This window comes from Cavia porcellus, unplaced genomic scaffold, assembly GCF_034190915.1.
Source record: "Cavia porcellus strain 051 isolate PalLab524CR breed Dunkin Hartley unplaced genomic scaffold, mCavPor4.1 scaffold_17, whole genome shotgun sequence".
NCBI classification, from domain to species: Eukaryota; Metazoa; Chordata; class Mammalia; order Rodentia; family Caviidae; genus Cavia; species Cavia porcellus.
In genome coordinates, this window is record NW_026947500.1 from 45,297,669 (window position 1) to 45,320,401 (window position 22,733).

General features: G+C 57.9%; 1 protein-coding gene across 2 annotated transcripts; it reads left to right on the top strand.

Moving 5' to 3' along the window:
• Positions 1-280: 280 nt before the first annotated feature.
• Klhl26 (kelch like family member 26) lies at positions 281-20,848 on the top strand. Of its 2 annotated transcripts, none has more exons than XM_003465102.5 (3): positions 281-433; positions 16,476-16,658; positions 17,983-20,848. In XM_003465102.5, the coding sequence occupies exons 1-3, from the start codon at positions 375-377 to the stop codon at positions 19,562-19,564; spliced, it is 1,824 nt and encodes a 607-aa protein (XP_003465150.3). In that variant the 5' UTR covers positions 281-374; the 3' UTR covers positions 19,565-20,848. The 2 variants fall into 2 exon arrangements, with proteins under 2 accessions (XP_003465150.3, XP_005001671.2); XM_005001614.4 differs by having other exon boundaries at positions 16,476-16,626.
• Positions 20,849-22,733: the final 1,885 nt, after the last annotated feature.

Sequence of the window (22,733 nt, forward strand, 5' to 3'; positions counted from 1 at the left end):
CCCCTCATCAGGTCTTGCCCCCTGCCCACTTGGATACACCTGTTCCAGGCTTCTGGCCCCAAGGCCAGCCCCAATCCGAAACCCATCCCTTAGCATCAAACACGCCCCTTTGCTGCTCCTCACTCTTCAAGCTGGTTTAGCTCTGGCCGCCCCTTCTTTGCATATGAGGTTCCTCCCACCAGTAAACCCCGCCCCTGCGGAGACTGGTTTCCCCCTTCTCGGACCACGCCCTGCCCTACGGCCCCGCCCCCGAAGCTGGGCCACGCCTCTCTCCCCGCGTCCCTGTTCCCCAGTCGGCGCACGCGGCTCCCGTCACTCGAACGCGCGGTGGCGGCGGTGGCGGCGGTGGCGGCGGCGGCGGTGGCGACACGAAGATGGCGGAGTCTGGGGGCAGCGGCGGCAGCGCGGGCCCGGGCCAGGAGCGCCCGAGCAGGTGAGTCGCGGCCCGCGGGACGCGCTGGGAGTTCTGGGACCCGGCCGGCCGGAGGAGGAGCCTTCGCGGTCACTGTGGGCTTCTGAGGAGCCGCTGCGGGCCGGCCTGGCCCCGCGGACCTCCAGGTGTCTGCATCGGGCCCCGCGGTGCTGAGGGGATCTCCACGGTGACAGGGGCGGGGACCTGCAGATGCCAAGGTTCCGAAGGCTGAGAGCCGAGCAAGGTTACAGACAAGCTTGGGGGTGTCCTGGAGCCTCTGGTAGATAAGCTGAGGCCAAGGCTGCCTGGGGCTGCGAGGGGACCTAGGATGGCCAGAGGGTGCACCAGTGCGCCGAGGCCTGTGGGAGGCTGGGAACTGAGGATCTGACAGGAAGAACTGGGAGGGGACACCGAGGACCCCTCAGGTCCCGAGGAGAGGGCGGGATCTGGGGTGGGGTGGGTGGGGCCCACAGGTTCTGAGGGGCTGGGGAACGTGTCAGGGGGCCAGAGGACTGCCAGTAAGCAGGGGGCCATAAGACATAGAGGGTCCTTCCTCGGGGCTGTTTCCTCCCATTCCCTTCGGGTTCACTCTTCCTCCCCTCGGGCTGAAAGACTTGAGGTGAGGTCTTGCCCTGGTATTGGGGGGCATAATTCAACCCTGTGGTCAGAGGGATGCTCCTTCTCTTCCTGGCTAAGACCGGAGATGGGTTACTTGAAGCTCAGAATTTATCAAGCACTCATAGGTACTCCTGTGCTTTGGGCATCAGCCTGGAGTCTCGGGGAGAGAGGGCCTGCCTCAGGGAGCTGCACCTCCCGCTATTTTCATGTAGGGTGACACACAGCCCTTCCCATCTGAGCCCCCCAGAACACCCCAGGACCCCCACCGTGCTCAGCTGGCCACTTGGGAATTTCAGCTCCTCCTAGCTAGTGAGCTCACGGGAGCCAAGGGTTACTCTCAGTATGGCAGTGACCCAGTTGGTGTATACGCAGCTGGCACAGAGGATGCTGAGTGGCACCTTGAGTCTTCCGTGCATGCCCAGAGCAAGGCAAGGGACTGAGTTGGCTTTGCTGGTAGCTATGGAGAGACAGGGATCTCTGTGACCAGTGGACTGACCAGCCTTTTGGGGTGGAAGTGGGGATGGGCAAGATTAGAGGCCTGGAATGGACAGGGTTGGGTGGCCAGTTCCCAGGCTGTAAGCACGGAGAGATAAGGAACAGTGAGCCAAGTGTTGTGAGCACACCTGTAATCCCAGCTGCTCAAGAGGCTGAGGCAGGAGGATTGCTCAGAGTCTTAAGGCCAACCTGAACTATATAGTGAGACTTTGTCTCAAACAAAACAAAACGGACCAGCAAGTCCCTGCCTTGGGCCCTGGAGTGGCTTAATCTGGAACAAGAGTTCTTTGCTTTGTTGTTGTTTTTGTTGCTGGGGATAGAACCTAGCACCTTCCTTGCACGAGGCAAGCCCTTCTTCTGAGCTACACCTCATCTTTCTCCATCACCCCTCCAGTACTGAACCCGGGGATGCTCTGCCACTGAACTACATCATCAGCCCTTTTTAAAATTTTATTTTGAGGCAGTTGCAAAGCCTGGCCTCAAGTTTGCAGTGCTCCTGCCTCAGCTTCCTGAGTAACTGTGGTGACAGGTGTACGCCACAGTACCTGGCTTAGCTTTCTTTCTTTCTTTCCCTCCAGTACTGGGGACTTAACTGAAAGCTTCTGCGCTGAGCTACATTCACAGGCCTTTTTAAAAAATGTTTTAATTTGAGGCTACCATGCCCTTCCTCATGATAGCCTGCCCTGCTTCTAGGGTGTGGATTTTCCTTACTTCCTCCTCTTTTACTCAGCCCAAGCTCATCCTGAAGGCCAGTTTCTCCCTCACTCTTCAATTTTATTTTTCCAATTCACTTTGTCTATATATTTTTTTCTTTTCTTTTCTTTTTTTTCTGAGTCACTCAGTTGTCCAGGCCAGGTTTGAGCAGGTAATCATTCTGCCCCTGCCTCCCTCAGTGTTGAATAACAGGCATGTACCACCACTCGCTAATAACATTTTTGGAAGTTCATTCATGCTGTTGCATCAGAAGTTTATTCTTTATCACCACTGAATGAAAAGAAACCAACTGACCATCCTTACAATGGTGTGTGTGGACACAGTTTGTTTAGTAGTTTTCTGGTTGGTGGATTGGTTGTTTCCATTTTGACAATTATAAATAAAGCTGCTAAGAACTCCAGTTAGTATCTTTATGTGGATATAGCACAGCTGTCTTAGTGGGTAGATAGCTAAGAATGATTGGGGCATGAGGCAAATATGGGTTTTGTTGCTGTTGTCTGTTTTTTTGGCTTTTTTGAGACAGGGTCTCTCTCATTATGCAGTTCAGCTTGGCCTTCAGCCTTTTGAGTGTTGGGATTACAGGCATGTGACACCATGCCCGGCTGCAAGGCAGATGCATGTTTAACTTTTTAAGAAATTAGCTTACTTTGCAGAATGGCTGTGCATTTGGTATCCCTGCTATCAATGTTTGGGAATTCCATTTGCAAACAGAACAGTGATACATGCCTGTAATCCTAGCTGTTCAGGAGGCTGAGGCAGGAAGATCACAAGTTTCAGGCTAGCATGGCCAACTAAACAAGACACTATCTGAAAATAAAACATTTAGAAAAGAAATTGGAATACCAGAGGTGGTGGCACATGCCTGTAATCCTATCATGTAGAAGACTGAGGCAGAAGGATCAGGAGTTCAAGGCCACCCTGCACTACACAGTGAGATCCTGTTGAAAACAAACAAAAAAAAGCCCAGAGCTGGGGATATAGCTCAGTAGCACAGCGCCTGCCTGGTAAGTACAAGGTTGTGAGTTTAATCCCTGATACCAAGAAAAAAAAAGTTGAAAAGAAAACAAAACCTCAAAAATAAAAGATTGGAGGTAGGATTAAGGTACAGCTCAACGGTACAATGCCCCTGGCTTTGATCCCCAGAACTACAAAAACAAACAAGCCAGGGTGTACTTGTGTCCCTTCTTCTCCAGCAGTTAGTATGGCTGGTCTTTCTTTTTAGTCACTTTTTTTTTTTTTTTTTTTGGGTACTAGAAATTAAATCTTACCAGGAAGGTACTTAAGCCGCTGAGGTAAATCTTCAGCCCTTTAGCCACTCTTATAGATGTGTTTAATTTCTTATTTTGGCGTTAATTTACATTTCCCAGAGGAAATGCAAAATCATCATTTTGGATATTTTTATGGTTTTTTTTTTAAATGTGTTTTTCTCACTGCTGAAACAAAAATACCCAACCCCCAGAGTTAAAGGAGGAAAGGTTTATGTGGCTCACAGTTTGTAGAAGTTCATTTCAGAGTTAGTTGATTCCAAAGCAGGTGGCAATAGCAGAGGGGCATTACAGAGGAGACACAGTTCATGGTGGGCACAAGAAACTAATATACAAGGGTCTGGGGATTTAGCTCAGTGGCATAAGCACCTGCCTTGCAAGCAGGTGGTCGTGAGTTCGATCCCCGGTACGGAAAAAAGAAAGAAAAAAAAATCTCCTTAAAAAAAAAAAAGAAACTAATACACAATAAGTGATAAGACAACCTCCGTCTGTCCCTTATATCTCATTTAGGCCACCTGCCCTAAGTGACCTCAATCCTAGTGTTCCTTTTTTTTTTTTTTTTTTTTGGTACAGGGTATTGAACTCAATTCCTCATACTTGCCAGGCAGGAGCTGTGCTACTAAGTTGTATTCCCAGCTCTTTTTTCGTTCTTTTTGAGACAGGGTCTCACTGTGCAGTTTGGCTGACCTTGAGCTTACTTTGTAGCCCTGGCTGGCCTTGAACTTGCAGTGATCCTTCTGCCTCAGCCTCCTGAATGCTGGGATTAGAGGTGTGTGCCACTGCACCCAGTGATCCTAGCATTCTTTTTTTTTTTTTTTATCTTTTTCCTTTTTATCGCACTCACGACTACCTGCTTGCAAGGCAGGTGCTTATGCCACTGAGCTAAATCTCCAGCCCCCGATCCTAGCATTCTTTTTTTTTTTTTTTTTTTTTTTTGTCTTTTTTCCTTTTTATTGGTACCGGGGATCGAACTCACGACCGCCTGCTTGCAAAGGCAGGTGCTTATGCCGCTGAGCTAAATCCCTAGCCCCCGATCCTAGCATTCTTAATCCAAGCATTGTACCATGAATTGATCCCAGTGTCACACATTCTAGATCCAGCCACATCTGATAAAACCCCACCTATGACCACATGAACCTTTGGGGGGACGTCTAGATACAAGTCATAACACTGGATCTTCAAATCTTTGGTAAATTATCTTTTCAACCTTTCACCTACTTTTTTCCACTGGATTGGGTTTGATGGGAGACCGCATAACTCACAGAGCACTTCCACTGGTCACTTTATGGCTTTCCTTGAGGTAAAATTTATGTGACCAGGTTCATCCATTTTGAGTGACCCTCTTGGCAGCATTTAGTAGATTCACAGAATTCTGCAGCCATGATCACTATCTAGTTCCAAATTATAATCATCACTCCCAAAGGCAATCCCATGCCCACTCCTGGTTTGTTCTGCGATTGTCCAGGCCAAGCTTGAACTCGCTGTGTGGCCTAGATGACTCTCAAACTCCTGTGCGTCCTCCTCCAGCATCCTGCGGGCTGGGATTGTGGGCATGTGCTACCATGCAGAGCAGACTCTGCACTCAGCAGCACTCACTTCCTGGTCCTGCCCCTCCTCTTCCTATCCTTGCAGCTGCCTGGTCTGCGCATCCATCACCAGGAACAAGTCATGCCCTCTGTGTCTGGCTTTCCTCACTTAGTGTCCTTGTTTGTCACACTGTCATAGCCATACAGGTGCCCCATTCCTCTTCATGGCTGAGTACTATTCTACAGGATAGGTAGACCGTGCGGCTCATGCACTCGACACTTGCCGGCTGCCTCAGCGCATCTCCCGTCACTGAAGAGTTCCAGGGGACTGGGGATGTAGCTTCTGTGCCAGGCGACCTCATGGCCCTGTGAAAGTACAAAAACTAGGAATACCTGAGCCTGACCAGCCTACTGTGATCAGTTAGCTGCTCTGCAGCAGTGCCTGCGTGTGGCTCGGAGGCCAGAGTGTGGTGCGCGGTGGCCTAGCAGGCTCCATGGAGGGTGGGGAAGGGTGGTGGTGACTGTGCCACTGTTCCTCCAGCCTGCCAGGCAGTGCCTGTGTTTCCTGCTTTGTCCCACGAAGGCTTGTGTCATCTGGCCAGGGCTGGGGGCGGCTGACTCCCCCTGGCTCTCCCTGCAGTCCCACAGCGCGAGCCATCCCCTCAGGAGGGACCGTGCCGCCCCCAGCATTATGTAACTTGTTTGTTCCGATTTCTCTCTCTGCAACCGAGGGAGGGGAGAGAGACAGCAGTGCAGTTCTCTCCTTCCTCCCCATCCCCGGGGACCCACAAACCCCACTGTTGGGGAGGCTGGTTTGTGGCCGCACAGAGCCCAGGGTGGCCTTGGAGGGGGCGGTGCCTGGCCTGGGCTCCTGCTTGTTCTGCAGCCCCTACTGCCGGCCAGGCCCCTACCCCAGGCTAAAGTCCCATGACCCTGGCACCCTACTCCTCGACCACCCGCCCCCTGTGAAGGTGTTGTGAATACCACTGCTCCTGGGGGCCAGCGGAGGACACAGTGTCAGGGCCTTGCTGGCTGCAGGGTCCCCTGAGGAATACATGTCTAGCAGGCTGGCCCGGTGGCCAGTGGCCTGTGCTTGTTTAAACTCCCTGGTTGTCCTTTCTTGGTTGTCTCCAAGGAACCCCTGGCTGTTCGAGGAAGCCCTAGGGGACCTTGTGGCCCTCTCAGGGAGTCTTGTCCCCTGGGCTGGTTCTCCATTCTAAAGTAGGGAAAAGTGTGGTATCAACCCTGCAGAGCCTGGGTTCAGCTCCCTGGTGGTAAGGGCCTGGGTGGTGGTCTGGGGGCCGTGTCCTGAGAGATGGGATGTGGTCCCTCTTTCCCGTGTGTAGTGTCTGAGGGGCCCAGGCCCCTCAATGGGGGCTGGAGACGCCACACATGTTTCATGCCACGGCTGCTTCTGTGATGTTGTGTGGATTACGGGCTGGCAAGTGGTGGGGAGTGAAAGCTGGCCCATGCAGTTGGGAAGATGGTGGCACTGTTGCTTGATGGCTATGAGGGTCAGGGGCAGTGGCAGAGCAGGTGCTGTGGAGTCCCAGGGACTTGGGGTGAAGGGTCTGGCTGTGAGGCACCCTGGTGTGGCTTGTGGGCTGGGGGAGTCAGGGCCAGCTGCAGGCAGTGTTGGGCCACTCAGGCCATGGGCGGGGGAGGCCACCCTGCATCACCTTCTGCCAGCAGGGTCCTCAGAGTGCAGCACAACTGTCTCACAGCTGGACGGCTGCCACGGCTAGCCTTCTCTTCCTGGGCCTTACTGGTTTGCGCTCTAGCCACGCCCCCATCAGGCAACTGACGCAACTTGTTACCCACCATATTCACGGTGGCTATTTTATATGGCTCCCACTTTCTCTTGACACTTTAAAAGTGAACTCACTTTTGCCTTGCATTGTATGGGTGTTTTTCAATTTTTAAAATTATAAACTGTCCTTTCCTCCTACTTTTTGGTGCTGAGGATGGAACTCAGGACCTACTGAACCTCACCCCTGTAGCTGGGGATTTAGCTCAGCGGCATAAGCGCCTGCTGTGCAAGCAGGTGGTCGTGAGTTCGAACCCCGGTACTGATAAAAAGGAAAAAAGACAAAAAAAAAAAAGAACCTCACCCCTGCCCTGCTCCTTGGTCTTTTGGGAGATAAAATACTGGGGAGCACCCAAGGTGTCCACCATTGAACTATGCCTCCAGGCCTTTTTATTTTTCATTTGAGGTAAGGTTTCACTAAGGTGCCCAGGATGGCCTCAAACTTGCCATCCTCCTGCCTCAGCTTCTTGAGTAGCTGGGATTAGAGGCACACACCACTGAGCCCAGCTTTGGCCTTTGGTGTTTTGTTTGGAGGCAGAGTTGCTGGTGGCAGTACACCACACTGGCCTTGAACTTGCAGTCTGCTTTAGCCGCTGAGTGCTAGAATGGCAGGTGTGGCCAGCACATCTGGCTTTGCCCCTAGGTTTTAGGGGATGTTTTAGAGTTGTTATTACAGGTCCTGTCAGAGGGAGAAGAAGACAGAGGAGCAGGATGGAGAGAAGGGGGTGCAGGTGGAAGCAGCTCAGAACATAGCCCTTGGGACACCTGTGGCTGGTGGCCTGGAACCTTGGTTCCTTGCTCTTGTGGACTGGATCATTTGATGCCTGTGTCCCTTCTGGCAGGGGTCTAGATCTCCTGTGGTCCAGCTGCTAGCCTAGTGTCCACAGGAGAGGCTGGCCCATGTGGAGCTGGGCAGGAGAGGGCCCAAGGATCCAAGATGGAGTTGGGTCCCATCTCCTCTGGACGGGTTGGCGCTTCTTCCCAGATGGGGGCGAGGTCAGGGTGCAGGCAGCATTCACGTGAGGATTCTAGGCTGGGCCCCGTGTTGGAAGGGTCTCTCTGGTGGTGGATGAGGGGCTCTAGGCCATGGTGATGAGGGGTGATGAGTGCTGAGTACTGGTTCAGGGACCACAAGCCAGGGCCTGGTGCTGGGGGAACCTGTGAGGGTGGGGGTGCTGAGGACCCACTTGGCCTTGAGTGGCTGTGCCAACTGTGTGTGTCCATGGACATGGAGGTGGCATTTGTAATTCTCCCATTCCAGAAAGCCCTTTGTGTCTCTGCCTGGGCTTGAGCTGGCCTAGGACCCACGTCCCTTGCAGGTTCCAGGAACATCCCTCCTCCAGGGAGAACACTAGGGGCGCCCCATCAACCCTAGGCCGGCGGGTCTTCTGTGTTCACCTTGCAGTCTTCCTTTGCCTTCTGAGCTACCATCTTGTCCCCAGCTCTCACCCCAGGACCTCCCTGAGACCTCAGCCCCTGGTATCCCCTGCCTGACACCTGCCGGGAATCCCTGTGCTTGGAACAGAATCCACCCCCGCCCCGCTGGTCCCAGGCAAACCGGGCCAGAACGTCCTGTCCCTTGTCCCAGAGATTTGCACGGCTCAAGTGCTGTCTCTGTCCTGCCCCGTCACAGCACCCTGCATTGAGGAGCTGCACTCCCAGGAACAGCGTGTCAGTGCCCCCCACATCATCCGGACTGGATTTTCAGGGGGTGCTGGCCCCAGGTTCTGCCCTAACTGGATTATACAATTTTTTTTTTTTTTTTTGTCTTTTTCATTTTTATCAGTACCGGGGATCGAACTCATGACCGCCTGCTTACAAGGCAGGTGCTTATGCCGCTGAGCTAAATCCCCAGCAAGCTCTGCCCTAACTGATGGGCAGAACTGCCCTCCTCTACCGCAGGGTATTTACCCAGCAGGATTGGGGCAGAGTGCGCAGCCCCTGCCTGCATCAGTAAATCAGCCTTGCTGGCCGGAGTGAGGTGCATGTGCACCCTTCATTTAATGAGCAGAATTTCAGCGCTGCGTGTAAAAGTCAGAGGAAGCCACAGCCCCTGGCCTCCCTGTCCAGCTGCCTGAGGTGGGAAGAGGGGCCACCCGCCCCCCTGCTCTGGTAGCTGTGCTGGCTGCAGCTGTGCGGAGGAGCTCTCTTAACACTTGTTAACCCCGCGCCTCCATCCCTTCCTCCCCGCCCTTCTCTGAGCTCTCCAGAGAGGGCCGCGGCTGCAGGACTCATCGCCAGCACTTCCCTAGCATTCCTGCTCTGCAGAGCGGATTTTGGGGGGCGGCCAGCATGCTCTCAGACCCCTTACTGAGCAGTACCTCGCCTGACCGCTCCATGTGCGCCGCCACGGCACACTCTGCAAACAGTGTGATCCAGGAGGAAGTGACCGGCACCGTGGGGGCTGCGCAGACCTCTCCTGTGAGGGCAGGGGCTTCCGGAATTGAACATGCTTGGCCTGCAGGGGTGGACCTGTGGACTTTTTAAAGGCCTACAGGGGGTCAGCCGAGGATGCCGGGCAAAGATGTTTTCTGACACCACAGCCGTGAAATTCCACAGAGGTCAGGGACAGAGCAGTCTGGGTGGATATCCGGAGCGTGGTGTCCTCCGAGGGCTGTGGGAATCCCAGACAGTCTGTCGAAGGCGGCCAAGCAGGGGCCATGTGACTGCCCAGAACCTTCTGTCACCCGAGCTGAGCACGGGGCGCTTTCCTGGCAGGCCAAGTGGCTGTGGCACAGCAGGCACATGGGGAGCTTCTCTTCGCACCCTAGCCCTTGGGACTTGCCCACCAGGAGGGCCCTCTTGCTCCCTGCCTTGGCTCCCTGCAGGATCCGGGTGACCTGTGTCCCATGAGTGGAACACTTGTGGCTCATGGTGTCTGCTCCCCAGGAGTCCTCTGCACACGTGGCACTGGCCCCTGACCCCCACTCTGCTGTCCCAACTTCGATGCCCCCCTCCACATCAGCGTTTCCAGTGCTGGAACCTTGGCGCTGGCTGGCTTACTCAACTGTCCCAAGAAGGCTGCGGTGGGGAGGAGGGCGCCCTCTGGTTTGCACACAGGCAGAGCTGTGGCTGGGGATAACTGCCTACTCGTACTCAGACTTGCCTTTCTCAGCCCCAATCCCCTAGGAGGCTACAGCTGGAGCGGCAATTTCCCGAGGCTCGTCTGCAATGCCACAGGTGACTAAGCTTGTGCCATGGAGGCCAGGAAACCAGCTTGATGCTCTGAGGTCATATAAAAAAATCCTGGGAGCATTCTAGTTTTAGGCCCATTGGGGTTCAAGGCTGGTGGACACCCCTAGCAGGATCCCCAGCAGATCCAGCTCTGCCTTTCCTCTTCCTGGTCACCACCCACCTGACGAAAGAATGACCCTACCACCAGCTTGCCAGCCCGGCAACCCCAGGGGAAAGGCTGGCCTCCACAGGGTAGCCTTGCAGAGCCCCAGGGAAGGCTCTGACTGGGCCAGATGGGCCACACCCCTGTCCTGGGACCAATCACTGAAACCATTCTCAGAGGCTCTGCTTGGCCAGGTTGGGCCACCTGCCTTCAGTTTTAGTCAGGTATAGGGTCTGCCACTGGGCTTGCCTTGGAGAAGAGGGGGTTCTGCAGGAAAACATGGTCCTTATGGGAAGACAGGAGGGACCTGAGCACCTCTGAAATGGAGCTGTTCATGAGCAGGCCCCTCCGGTGCTGAAACCGGCTGTCGTCAGAGGCCCTCACTGAGCTGCAGGGATGCTGCATCTGGCTCTGCTCCACCGTCGAGCATGTGCTGCTTGGCAGCCCTGACCCTTCTGGGGCCTCTGAGCCGGCTTGGCCAGGGGAAGCACATTTCCACCATGCTGTGCTGGGATCCCTGGGGCTTCTGAGCAGTACTCACACACCTACATGTCAAGTCTATAGAGAGAGCAGCCCTTGTCCCCAGCCTGGCACCACATGGTACTGAGGGAGATGGGCCATGACTGGGTCACCTGGAGTCCGAGGGAACCTCAGCCCTCGATCTGCCCACTGGCTGGGCCCTGGTGGACCTGGCTGGGTGCAAGGTGAGGGGCTGTGATGGAGATGACTTCCAGAGGAGGCCAGAGGTAGAAGCAGCTGGCGTGTCCAGGATAGAGGAGCTGATGGACTCGGGAGAGGGATGTGGGGCCAGGAGCAGCATGAGGGCAGGTGTGGGCCAGACATCTTGGAGGTGCTCCTGGCCAGGGCTGCCGGGTGTTGCCTATGAAAGGCCAAACCTGGTGTTAGGATTCGGGCCAGGGTCTGTATGACAGAGGCCAAGCAGTGAGAAGGCTCCGGCCTAGTGCTGTCCTTTAGGAGCAGGGCCTGCTGCCCTGGTCACCTGCCTCCCCACTCACCTGTCCTTCTCCCAGCCAGCCATTCATCCATCCACCTATATATGTCCACCCACCCACCCATGCACCTCGCCATCCATATACCTAATCAGCTACCATCCATCCATTCACCCACCACCCATCCATGCACCCAGCCATCCATCCACCTAGCCAGCTACCATGCACCCATCTGTACAACCATCCACCCACCCAGCCATCACCCATTCATCTGTCCATCCATCCATCATCTATCCACCCACCCACCAGTCTGCCACCTCCATATCCATGGGTCCATCCACTCATGTGCCTTCTTCCCACCTAGCTTTCCTCCTATCCCCCCATGTACCTCCCCACATGTACCCCAGCACCCTCCCCCATGCCACAGACAAGCACAGTGTGCCCCTCCCCTGTGGTGGGTGTGGTGCTAGGCCACTGCCTGACCCTGGTGGGCTCCCATGTCAGCTTCGGAGAGAAAAGCTGTGACAGGCAAGTGGTGCCCCAGATGGGGCAGGAGCAGGGGGCAAACAGCCAGCCTGGGGCTCAGGGGAGACAGGGCAGCAGTGGCCCAGGACTCTCCCTGTGTGACCTGGCAGGCGCTACCCCTCTCTTGCAGGGCCATGGGAAGGTGAATGGGGTCGAGTTTCCCTCTGGGCCTCAGTCTCACTATCTGCATCTCAGCAATGGTCCAAGGGCTTGGCGAGCACCTGTGGGCTGGCTGAGGATGGTCTCCACCTACCACCTGGTGTCCTTGTGCCTACTGCTTGCTATGTGATCTTGGGCAAGTGCCTGACCCTCTCTGTGCCCATCTGTGAAATGTGGATAGCGAGGACACAGTGCCTCTCTCTGAGTCTGCAGGCCGAGTGGAAATTGGGGAGCTGGATTTGTGTGCAGAACCCAGCTAGGTACAGCAGGGGGGGTCCCTGGTGGGAGGGTACCCCTGGATTGGGTCTGGCTGTGCACCAGGACAACCCTGTGCCATGGATGCTGCCTGGATGGTGGGGGCATGCATCCCTCCTGGGCTCCTCCTGGGTGGTACCTGCCCCTCCTGGCCCTGAGAGGGGCTGTGGTTGGTCGTCCCTCTGGGATGGGGGCCGTGCCCGTAGGTCTGCCCCTCATCAGCAGCAGCCAGAGCTCCAAGAGTCCCAGGCTCCATGGCCATTGGCTGAGGCTGTCAGCCTCAGGGGTCACCTGTAGTGACCAAGGAGCAGCTGTCCCCTTCCCCATTGGAAGCCCCTTCCCGCCTGGCATCTCGGGGCAGACACCTCTGCTCCTCTGACTGCCCTCTGACTGCCCGCTTCACCTGCCTTCCTGATGCCAGGACAGAGCCCTGGTGGTGTTCCAGTTACCAGCTGGGGCAGAGTGGAGCAGGCACCGCCATCCCATCCCACTGTCCTGCTGTCCCCGCATGCTTGAGGACCCTGGGCGGGGTGGGCCTTGCAGCAGCCGGGCCGGGGTGCAAGCCAGCTGTGCTGCTGGCCGCGCCCAGCCACATGGACAGTGAACCTGGAGCTGGTGGGCCAGGGGACTCAGGCCTGCACTCAGAACAGCATGTGCGGGACGCTCCACCTGGGGCTGGAGGGGGGGGGCTGCAGAGCCCCAAAGAGATGTTTCCATCTCATGTTCCTCATGTTCTGGCCTCTATGGCTTTTTTTCTTTCTTTGTTTGGACTTTGCAATGAGAAGGATGAACTGGGGCTTCAAATCTCTTGCCAATCAGGAAGCAACCATGGAGTTGAGGCTGGCAGCCGGGCAGCGGGAGGAGGGGCACCCTGCCTGGCAGGTGGCCCAACTCCACTCCCCAGCCTGCCTTGTCCTCTCCCAGCTGGTCCCTGGAGTGCAGTGTGGCCAAGTGTCCTGTGGCCTCTCCTGCTGGGCTGCCCTGTGTGCTCGCTGTCTGCAGAGCTGACCCAGGTCAAGGCACAGTGTCCCCGAGGGCACTCATGTTACCCAGTGCCTTCCCAGGGGTGTCTGAAAGCCGTGCCAGGAACATGGATGCAAGCATGACTGGGACAGTGGGGGCATGCAGCCGCTCAGAGGCCACGTCCAGGCTGAGGGCGCCGCCAGGGCGAGTGGCCTCCAGGGACGCCCTGACCCGGCTGCTGACGCACAGGCTCTGATGACTCACGTGCGGGTGACCGTGACTCGAGTGGCCGTCTGGAGCCCCGGCTGCCTTCCTGGGGGCCAGCCGCCCCCAGTCTGGGCCAACCTGTGTGATGGGTCCTGCCCCTCCTTAGTCATCGGCCGGTCTGCCCTCGCCATCTGGCTGCGAAATGCCTGCCCATCCTAGTTCCCCGGGTGTCAGGGGCTCCAGTGCAGAGGGCCCGTCCTGTGGCAGGGACTCAGCCATGGGGGGTGTCATTGCTTGGGATGCAGTGGGCAGTGGGGTGGAGGATGGGCTGCTGTTGCCCGTCTTGCCCAGGTTGGGCCCATCCCGGGGGAGGGCTGTCCTGACTCCGAGAGGGGGACCCCGGGACTCCCAAAGTGCCCAGGTGTCTACTCGGTAGTGGCAATACAGTCCCAGTCCCAAGGGCCCCCACCTGGTCACCAAGGTCTGTGCCACTGAGTGGCCCCGAGTCCCCAGATTGCCAGAGCTGGCAAGACTCAGACCGCTGGCCCAGAGGACCCCAGCCTGGCCCTGAACTCCTCACAGGCACCCATGTTGTCCCTAGTGCCGTCCCTGCCTTCTGGCCCCCAGGGAAAACTCCTGCCCACCTCTTGGTCCCCCGCTTCCTGCTACAGAGCAGCATGGGGCAGGATAACGGGTGCCTCATCCTCTGCTTCCCCATCTGCATTCTCCCCATCTTCCCCATCCCAGTGCTCCCCATCCCAGTGCTCCCCATCTCTGTCGTCCTCATGCCCCTCCTCCCCATCCCCATTCTCCCCGTTGTTCCCATCTCACTCCTCCACAGCCCCCCCCCCCCGCCCCATGCTCCTGGTGCATTCTTGGCGTGTGGCATGAATCCCTCTACTGCCACTAGCTCCACTGGCAGCTGTTCCTGTGACTCCTCCACCACTAGCCTGTCACCAGGTCCCTGCTACCTGAAGTGGCAGTGGCGCCCTTGACCCAGTCCACATGTCTGCAAGTCCTGCGTGCCCCAGCTCAGTCCACATGGTTGCCAGCAGTGCCAGGAGAGGATGCCACCTGCACTGGTAGGCATGGAGCTTTTCCTGCTGTCCTTTCCCCAGCACTGGCCCTGATGAGGTGTCAACAGCCATGGGAGGGTGGGCACAGGCTCCATGCCAGGCCAAGGGTCTTGGCACCCACCCTTGGCGCAGGCATCTCGGAACCCACTCTGCGAGGATGCAGTGGGACCACTATGCCATTGCCTGGGCCTGGGGGCAGGGGCTGAGCCAAGGGTCTGGGGTGTTAGAGCGCTCTGCTACACTGTCCTCCTAGGCCCATCCTGTTCCTAGCGATGGTGTGAGGCCACCCTCCCTGTCCGCCAGGCTGCTGGCTCCTCCTGGCACTTGCCATGTCCCTGCCCCATGGTGCTCTGTAGTGGGAATTAGGGGACCGGGAGGCGAGCAGCAGTTTCCCCAGGCGTAGTGTCTGGTTCCTCCGGGACTAGAAGGCAGGGACAGTTTGAGGGCCCTGCAGGGCCTCTGCCAGGGGCTCAGAGCCAGGCTGGGGTCCCTAAGTGGCCTCGTGACACTGTGGCCCCAGCAGGAATCCCTCTTTCACCTGTGCTGCTGTGCTGCTGACCCCTTTGTGCTTAAGGATGGCAGCCGGAAGCAGGATGGCAGACACTGCCGGGCTGCAGGGGCTGTACAGTGGGGCACACTCCCCACCCTCACCTGCTGCTGTCCCGGGGGATGGCCCGGAGGGCGGTGTCGGAGTGCAAACCTTAGGTGTCCCATTTAGGTCCCTCATGTGTACACTACATCTTTGTGGGTGCCAGCTCCCCTGGGTGGGCTGCCAGGCAGCCCCCACCGCGGCCTAGGTATGGGTCAGGCTGCTGGATGTTCCTTAGGGCAGATGCATGGACCAGGGAGGCGAGGACCTGGCCTCTAGTGTACTAATAAGTGGCCCTGTGGCCCACATGACCATTATGCCTGACTGACCCAGATGTGTTTGACTGTGTTGGTGGCTCCCAGATAGGCCTACTCCCACCTGGCTCCCCCAACCGAGCATACCTTGAGGGCAGGCCTACTTGTCCCCACCCAGGCACCACAGCCACAGGACAGCCTGGCCACCACAGACCTAGGACCCTCATGTCCTCTTCATAGCCCTCAGGGTTCCAGGTCTGTGGGGGATTTAGGGGTTGAGGGGCTGAGGCAGGTGGGCAGCATGGATAAAGCTAGAGCCCACCTGGCCCAGAGGCTGCTCTTCCTCTGTGCCCGGCCACTGGCCTCCCCCGCCAGGTTTGCTCTGTATACCCCTGCACCCTGGAGCTGCGTGGTGGCCTCCTGTACCTCACATTGCTAGCCAGGGAACATGCCTGGGGAGGCGCTTGCAGCATTTCTCCCATCAGCTATGTTCCCTACACTGTGTCCCCCTCACTGGGCCCTCCGCTTCCAGTGGGCAGGGCTGGACCACAGGCGCCTGCTCCTCTTCCCTGAGGGTCCTCAGTGGGCTGCAAGGGGCAGGGCCAGTCTGTGCCTCGTGTGGCCACACGCACTGGAAGCGTGGTGCTGTTTGCGGCCAGCAGCCAAGGGGCCGGGAGCCCCCTCCCCTCCCGCACATTCTTGGAACGACCAGTGCCACATTCCTGGCCCTCGATGTGGCCAGGCATTGTCCCAGGGGGCCCCGGCCAGCGGGGAGAGCATGGTGCTGGGCAGGAGGGGCCTGGCTGGGGATCTTGGCCATGGGGACCCTGTGGGGTGGGAAAGGGAGAGAGCTCATGTTCCGCCATGTTTTGATTTTTGTTTTTGGCGCCTTTGTGTACCATACTGTCTAGGCAGCCCTTCTTGACTGTGTATTGTCAGACAGGGTCTTGCTGAGTTGGTAAGTCTCCCGGGCTGGGCATGAACCTGTGTCCTGCTAGAGCCTCTTGGAGTGCTGGGATGACAGGCCCATACCACCCTGGCCACCTATGCTGTCGTAAAGTGGGTGGTTTGGCAGCATCTGATACCATGCAGCCTCTGCTCTGTCTGGTTTATAGAGCACTCATACTCCAGAAGGGGACCCTGTGCACCAAGGCTCCCCTTGCCTCCGCCTCACAGTCCCAGGCTATCCCTGTCCAATTCCTGTCCCTGTGGACTTTCATGCCCCCTGGCTTCTTGTAGCTGGCTCCTGGCACCTGTCTCCAGGGTGCCCTGCCAACCCCCATTGGCCTCTGAGTCTTGTCCTCTCCTCTGTTCTCCCTACAGCATGGCGGATAGGCACGGGGCCCTCAAGTGCACCTTTTCAGCACCCAGCCACAGTGCCAGCCTCCTGCAGGGTCTGGCTGCCCTCCGTGCCCAGGGCCAGCTGCTGGATGTTGTGCTCACCATCAACAGGGAGGCCTTCCATGCACACAAGGTAGTCCTGGCTGCTTGCAGTGACTACTTCCGGTAAGCCCCTCGCAGGGGGAGGGAGTAGCAGCTGCTCACCAGGAGGGCGGGGCTGGGGTTGGCCGGCCTCTCCTCTGGTCTTGTCCACTGGCTGAGTTCTCCCATGCTGTCCCACATGGCAGATAGAGGTGCTGTGGGCACCTGTTCAGCAGCTCCTACCCCAGGCATAGTGGCCAGGCTTGGCAGGACTTTCACTCTAAGTCTTTTTTTTAATTTTAGTTTTAATTTTTTAAACTATACTAGAGATTGAACCTAGGACCTCTGCACTGAGCTGCAAATTTTGAGACAAGGTCTTCCTAGTTGCTAAATTGTCCAGGTTGGGCTTGAACTTGTGACCCTCCTGCCTTAGCCTCCTAGAGTCTTTATTTGATTCCTACTGTATGCCAGGCAGTGGCCCTGGAGACCCAGCCTGACATCCACACTCAGTATATCCAAAGCAGAATGGCCAAGGGCGGGAGGGGCCTGAGGACCACAGCAATCCTGGGTCTGTCCCCATGCTTTTGCACAGTGGCTGCAGCCCTGGTGGGCACATGGGTCTGTCCATCTTTCCTTGCAGAAGCTGGGCAAGAAGTGAGGCTCACCTGGAGCTGGTGGGTGGGGCAGTTCCCCTGCTGATTGTGGGTTGCCATGGCAGTGGAGCTGCCCTCCCCCCCCTATACCTCACCCAGTATGCACCACGGGCTATATGCACCCCGAGGCCCTGCCACCCACCCTGTAGGTTCAGCAAGGTCATTTCAGGGAATTGTGGCAGCCAAGCCAACTGGGGCGCTGCTGCTATTTTTATTGTGGATTTGGGGATGGATGGGCCTGCCCAGCCAGTGATGCCCTTTAAAGGATCCCCAGGCTGGCATGGCAGCCGGCATGGCTTTAAAAGTCAAGCCTCCCTCCTGACACCCACAGCCCACTACCTCTGTCTCCCCCACAGCGCCTGAGAACCTGCACAGCCAGGCGACCAGCAGAGGCTGGCAAGGGTGCCTGCAGCACCCTCACAGAATGTCACACAGGAACGTTGCACTGCACTGTGGTGGCAGGGGAGTCACAGTGATTGCAGAAGGAATTAGCAGGAACCTAGTTGGAGCAGCGGTGCACGGTTGTGGCCCCAGCAGTCTAGGAGGCTGAGGCAGGAGGACCCTAAAGTCAAGCCCAGCCTGGGCGACTTAGTGAGACCCCGTCTCACAATAATGACAGGAAGGGCTGCAGGTGTGGCTCAATTCCGGTGCCATGCCCCTGTCCGTCTTGTTTCTCTCTTGCATGTTTCTTCCTGCCTGTGGGCCATGTCTCTGTGCCCCAACCCCACACCCTGATGCCCCATGCTCCCCTGCAGGGCCATGTTCACAGGCGGCATGCGGGAGGCGAGCCAAGACGTCATTGAGCTAAAGGGTGTGTCAGCCCGTGGCCTGCGGCATATCATTGACTTCGCCTATAGTGCTGAGGTGACACTGGACCTGGATTGCGTGCAGGACGTGCTGGGTGCCGCCGTGTTCCTGCAGATGCTGCCAGTGGTGGAACTGTGCGAGGAGTTCCTCAAGGCAGCCATGAGCGTGGAGACCTGTCTGCACATCGGCCAGATGGCCACAGCTTTCAGCCTGGCCTCACTGCGTGAGTCAGTGGACGCCTTCACCTTCCGACACTTCCTGCAGATTGCCGAGGAGGAGGACTTCCTGCGCCTGCCACTCGAGCGCCTGGTCTTTTTCTTGCAGAGCAACAGACTGCAGAGCTGTGCCGAGATTGACCTGTTCCGTGCTGCCGTCCGTTGGCTGCAGCACGACCCGGCCCGGCGGCCACGTGCCAGCCATGTGCTGTGCCACATCCGCTTCCCGCTCATGCAGTCCTCAGAGCTGGTGGACAGTGTGCAGACACTGGACATCATGGTGGAGGATGTGCTGTGCCGCCAGTACCTGCTGGAGGCCTTCAACTACCAGGTGCTGCCCTTCCGCCAGCATGAGATGCAGTCACCACGCACGGCCGTGCGTTCTGATGTGCCCTCACTGGTCACCTTTGGCGGCACACCCTACACTGACAGTGACCGCTGTGTCAGCAGCAAGGTGTTCCAGCTGCCTGAGCCAGGTGCCCGGCACTTCCGGGAGCTTACGGAGATGGAGGTGGGCTGCAGCCACACGTGTGTGGCTGTGCTGGACAACTTCGTGTATGTGGCTGGTGGCCAGCACTTACAGTACCGCAGTGGAGAGGGTGCTGTGGATGCCTGCTACCGGTATGACCCACACCTGAACCGCTGGCTGCGGCTGCAGGCCATGCAGGAGAGCCGCATCCAGTTTCAGCTGAACGTGCTGGGCGGCCTGGTGTACGCCACAGGTGGCCGCAACCGTGCTGGCAGCCTGGCCTCCGTGGAACGCTACTGTCCGAGGCGCAACGAGTGGGGCTACGCCTGTTCGCTTAAGCGCCGCACCTGGGGCCATGCAGGTGCTGCCTCAGGGGGCCGCCTCTACATCTCGGGGGGCTATGGCATCTCAGTAGAGGACAAGAAGGCGCTGCACTGCTATGACCCCGTGACAGATCAGTGGGAGTTCAAGGCACCCATGAGTGAGCCACGCGTGCTGCACGCCATGGTGGGCACTGGAGGCCGCATCTATGCTCTGGGGGGCCGCATGGATCATGTGGACCGCTGCTTTGACGTGCTGGCTGCTGAGTACTACATGCCCGAGGCGGACCAGTGGACCAGCGTGACACCCATGCGGGCTGGCCAGTCGGAGGCTGGTTGCTGCCTGCTGGAGCACAAGATCTACATCGTGGGCGGCTACAACTGGCGCCTCAACAACGTCACAGGCCTGGTGCAGGTGTACAACACTGAGACGGACGAGTGGGAGCGGGACCTGCACTTCCCCGAGTCCTTCGCCGGCATTGCCTGCGCACCCGTGCTGCTGCCCCGGGCTGGGACCAGGAGGTAGTGCTGAAGCCTGGGGCACCGCTCAGCCAGAGAATGGAGGAGCCTCCTCCCGCCCCCCCCCACATCCCGATCCCAGCTGGACGCCTTGAGTGCTCCCCAGGTGGCTGCTTGGCACCCTGGGGGCACCCTGAGGGCCCTGCCCTGCTACCTGCCCTCCCCACCCAGCCCCAGTCCATCTCCTGAGTGCCCGTGCTTCCAATGTGCCCACCCCACAGGACTGGCTCTGCTCGCAGGTGGGACTCTCAGAGGCACCCTAGTACCTAGACCACCATGGCCCCTGCAAACGGAGGTGGGGGTTCCCCAGCCCTGCCCTGGCCAGCTGGGCTGCACAGGCCAGTGAGCTCACTCCCTGCTCCCTCAGAGGGGCTGTGGCTTCCCAGCCACATTTGTCTTGAGCTCCTAGCCCCGAAAGCTCCCCTCTCTGTTGTGTTTCACTTTCTGTTTTTCTAAGGAGGCAGCACTGCTGTCTTTGAAATGAGATTTGCTCTCTAGGGGCAGCTTAAAGTGTCTCTGCGGCTGCTCGCAGACGATGGATGTGGTGTCCACGCGACCTGAGCACCGTGTAAAGGATTAACCTCTGCCGCCACCGCTGCCAGTGTCCCCTTTGTGTCACCCTGTGTTTAATAAAATCAAGCCAGCGGCACGCTGAGCCTGGGCCCGAGGTATCTTCGCCTATCTGGGTCCTCCCCAGCAGCGCAGGGCACTGAGGCTGCTCCTGCTTGGATTATGGTGTCGTCTGCCAGGGTCGCCCTAGGCAACAAGGGGCACCCTTGAGCACTAGGGAGTCTCCAGCCCCAGCTGCAGGTCCATCTCAGATCCAAGTGCTGACTGTGGGGCCACAGGGTAGGGACAAGGCCCAGCCTCTTGGGAGTGTGCCCATCAGCCTCACTTGGAGTCCCAATCTCCCAGAGTCCCAAAGGTTGTGCCCACTTGGCTGCCCCCAGGGACGACCTGCCCAACATCCCTAAGAACTCCAGACCTGGCCCAAGCTGCAGGGATCCCTGGGTCCTTACCCGGAGCCTCAGCCCCCCTGCACGGTCCCCCTAGAGTGGCTTCCTACCACAGCCGGGCTGCTGGGTGAGGGGCCTCTGCCAGCTTCGAGGCCCATCAGCTCACACCTTGGAACAGCTTGTCCCTGCCAAGCTGGCAGGGGTGCTGGCCTGGTGGGGGTACCGCCCCAGCAGTGGAATGTCCCCAGCCCCCGCCCCGCCCCCGGAAGAAAGGAAAATTATTTTTCGTATTGTAAACTTTAAACACGAAAAAGCTGTTTTTAATTTAGCAGAAACTGGCTCCAACGTGTACTCTGTGGAGGGCTGCGTGCTTCCGAGTGGGGAGTGCTGTGCCTGCGTGCCTGAGTTCCCGCACACCTGCGGGCCAGAGCAGGGTACCAGACTGCTTGGGCACACACGCTGGTGGGGTGCATGGTGTGCTCACATCCTCGTGTGCACGCACAAGCACAAGCATGCATTCCCACTCTGCACAGGCTGGGCTGCACCTCCCAGGCCTTCGCTTCCTGTGGCTGCGCCTCCTGCCAGGCCTGGCCCCCGCTCCTGGGAGCCTTCCTCCCTCCGCACCTGGGCTCCGGCTGTGGGAAAATGCTGTCCCGAGGGGGCCGAGTGTGACTCTGGGGCCTCGAAGCCAGTGAGCCAGGGCTGGGGGGGGTCCCCCAGGGAGCTGGGCGATGATGTCCGCCCAGTGGTCTGTGCCAAGTCCTGGCTCTCACGCCTGCCCGAGAGCTTCCATGAGGCCTTCCCGGGCCAGACACTGCCCAGGAGCCAGCGGATGGCACCAGTGGTCCTGGACAAGTACTCGAGGAGAAAGCCAGTGGCCCTGGGCGCCATCCAGGACCCAGCTGGGCTCCCACCTGAGAAACCTGAGCCTCGAGGCCAGCAGTGCTGTGCCTGGCCTTAGGGGCAGATTTAAGACTCCTGAGTCCCCACTGGCCAGGCCTTTCATGGGGCTATTTCCCAGCTGGGCACATTTCCCAGCTCAGGTCAGCGAGCTTCAAGGGGTTGGCCATTCCTGGACAAGGGAGAGGCCTTGTTGCCCCTTCGCTCCCTGACCGCTTCCTCTGTGGGAGACAAGGCCAGGAGCTTCTGCAGCCATCTTGTGGCCACAAAGAGCAACTTAAGAGAGGAACAGAGACGTTCCCTTTCTAGTCCCTAAACTCGCAAGGACACCACTCACACCCTGGGTCTGGACCTCCAGACTCCTTATGAGAAGTAGAAATGTCTGCCTATCTTAGGGTATTCTGATCCCTGCCACCAAGCTGTGACGAGCTGGAGCCCCTCCACTGTATGTGAGTTGGAGTTTCTGTTTGCAAGCAGCAGGAACCAGTGTGAGCCCAAGGATGTGGAAGCCACACAGAAAACGGCAGGCTTCCGGGACAAACTGGGCAGCACAGGCCTGTGTCCCCAGCTACTTAGGAGGCAGGAGGATCACAAGTTCAAGGCCAGCCTAGAGCACTTTACAAGTTCTTGTCCCCATAGGGAGAGTGAAGGGCCAGGGTGGGCTGGAGGGCAGAGCCCTTGCCAAGCACTTGTGAGCTCCGGATTTGGTCCCTAGCACTGAAGCAAAAGAAAGAAGAATTGAGAAAAGTCAGCTTGACGTCTCTGCTTGGGGACTTGTGAGCAGGTGGGCAGGTGGGGTGGTGGGCGTCCTGGGTGAGGGAAATCAGAGGAGGGGCCTGGGCCAGGGAGGTCGCTGTGTCTAGCCTGGTCTCAGGACACGTACGGCACCGTGAGTCTCATATGGAACAGGGCCCGGATGCCACTTTGGATGTTGCCCGCCCCTTCTTCCCCACCGGGTCCTGGTATCTGCTGCCTGACCACCAGCAGTGGGTTGCATGTCTGCACTTTGAACCTAGGGCCTTCACCCTGAGCTTCCTCCCCACTCTTCTGTTTCATTTAATTTGGCTTTTTTTCAGTGTCTGGCTACATGCAATTCAGGCTGGCCTGGATCTTCCTGCCTCAGCCTCTGCAGTGCTGAGCTTGCAGGCACGTGCCCTGATACCCAGTTTTTTTCCCTGTAATTTTTTTTTGTACTGGGGATTGAACTCATAGCAGGCACTTATGCCGCTGAACTAAAACCCCATCCCTTTTCCTGTAAATTTTGAGACAGGATCTTGCTGAGTTGCCTAATCTGACCTCATGGAGTGCTGGGGTTCGGGT

Bases quoted from the DNA above. Each gene is read 5' to 3' on its own strand.
- Klhl26 (XM_003465102.5), top strand. From the start codon at position 375: ATGGCGGAGTCTGGGGGCAGCGGCGGCAGCGCGGGCCCGGGCCAGGAG. The intron at 434-16,475 runs GTGAGTCGCGGC...TTCTCCCTACAG, and splicing joins GGCCAGGAGCGCCCGAGCAG to CATGGCGGATAGGCACGGGG. The intron at 16,659-17,982 runs GTAAGCCCCTCG...GCTCCCCTGCAG, and splicing joins GCTTGCAGTGACTACTTCCG to GGCCATGTTCACAGGCGGCA.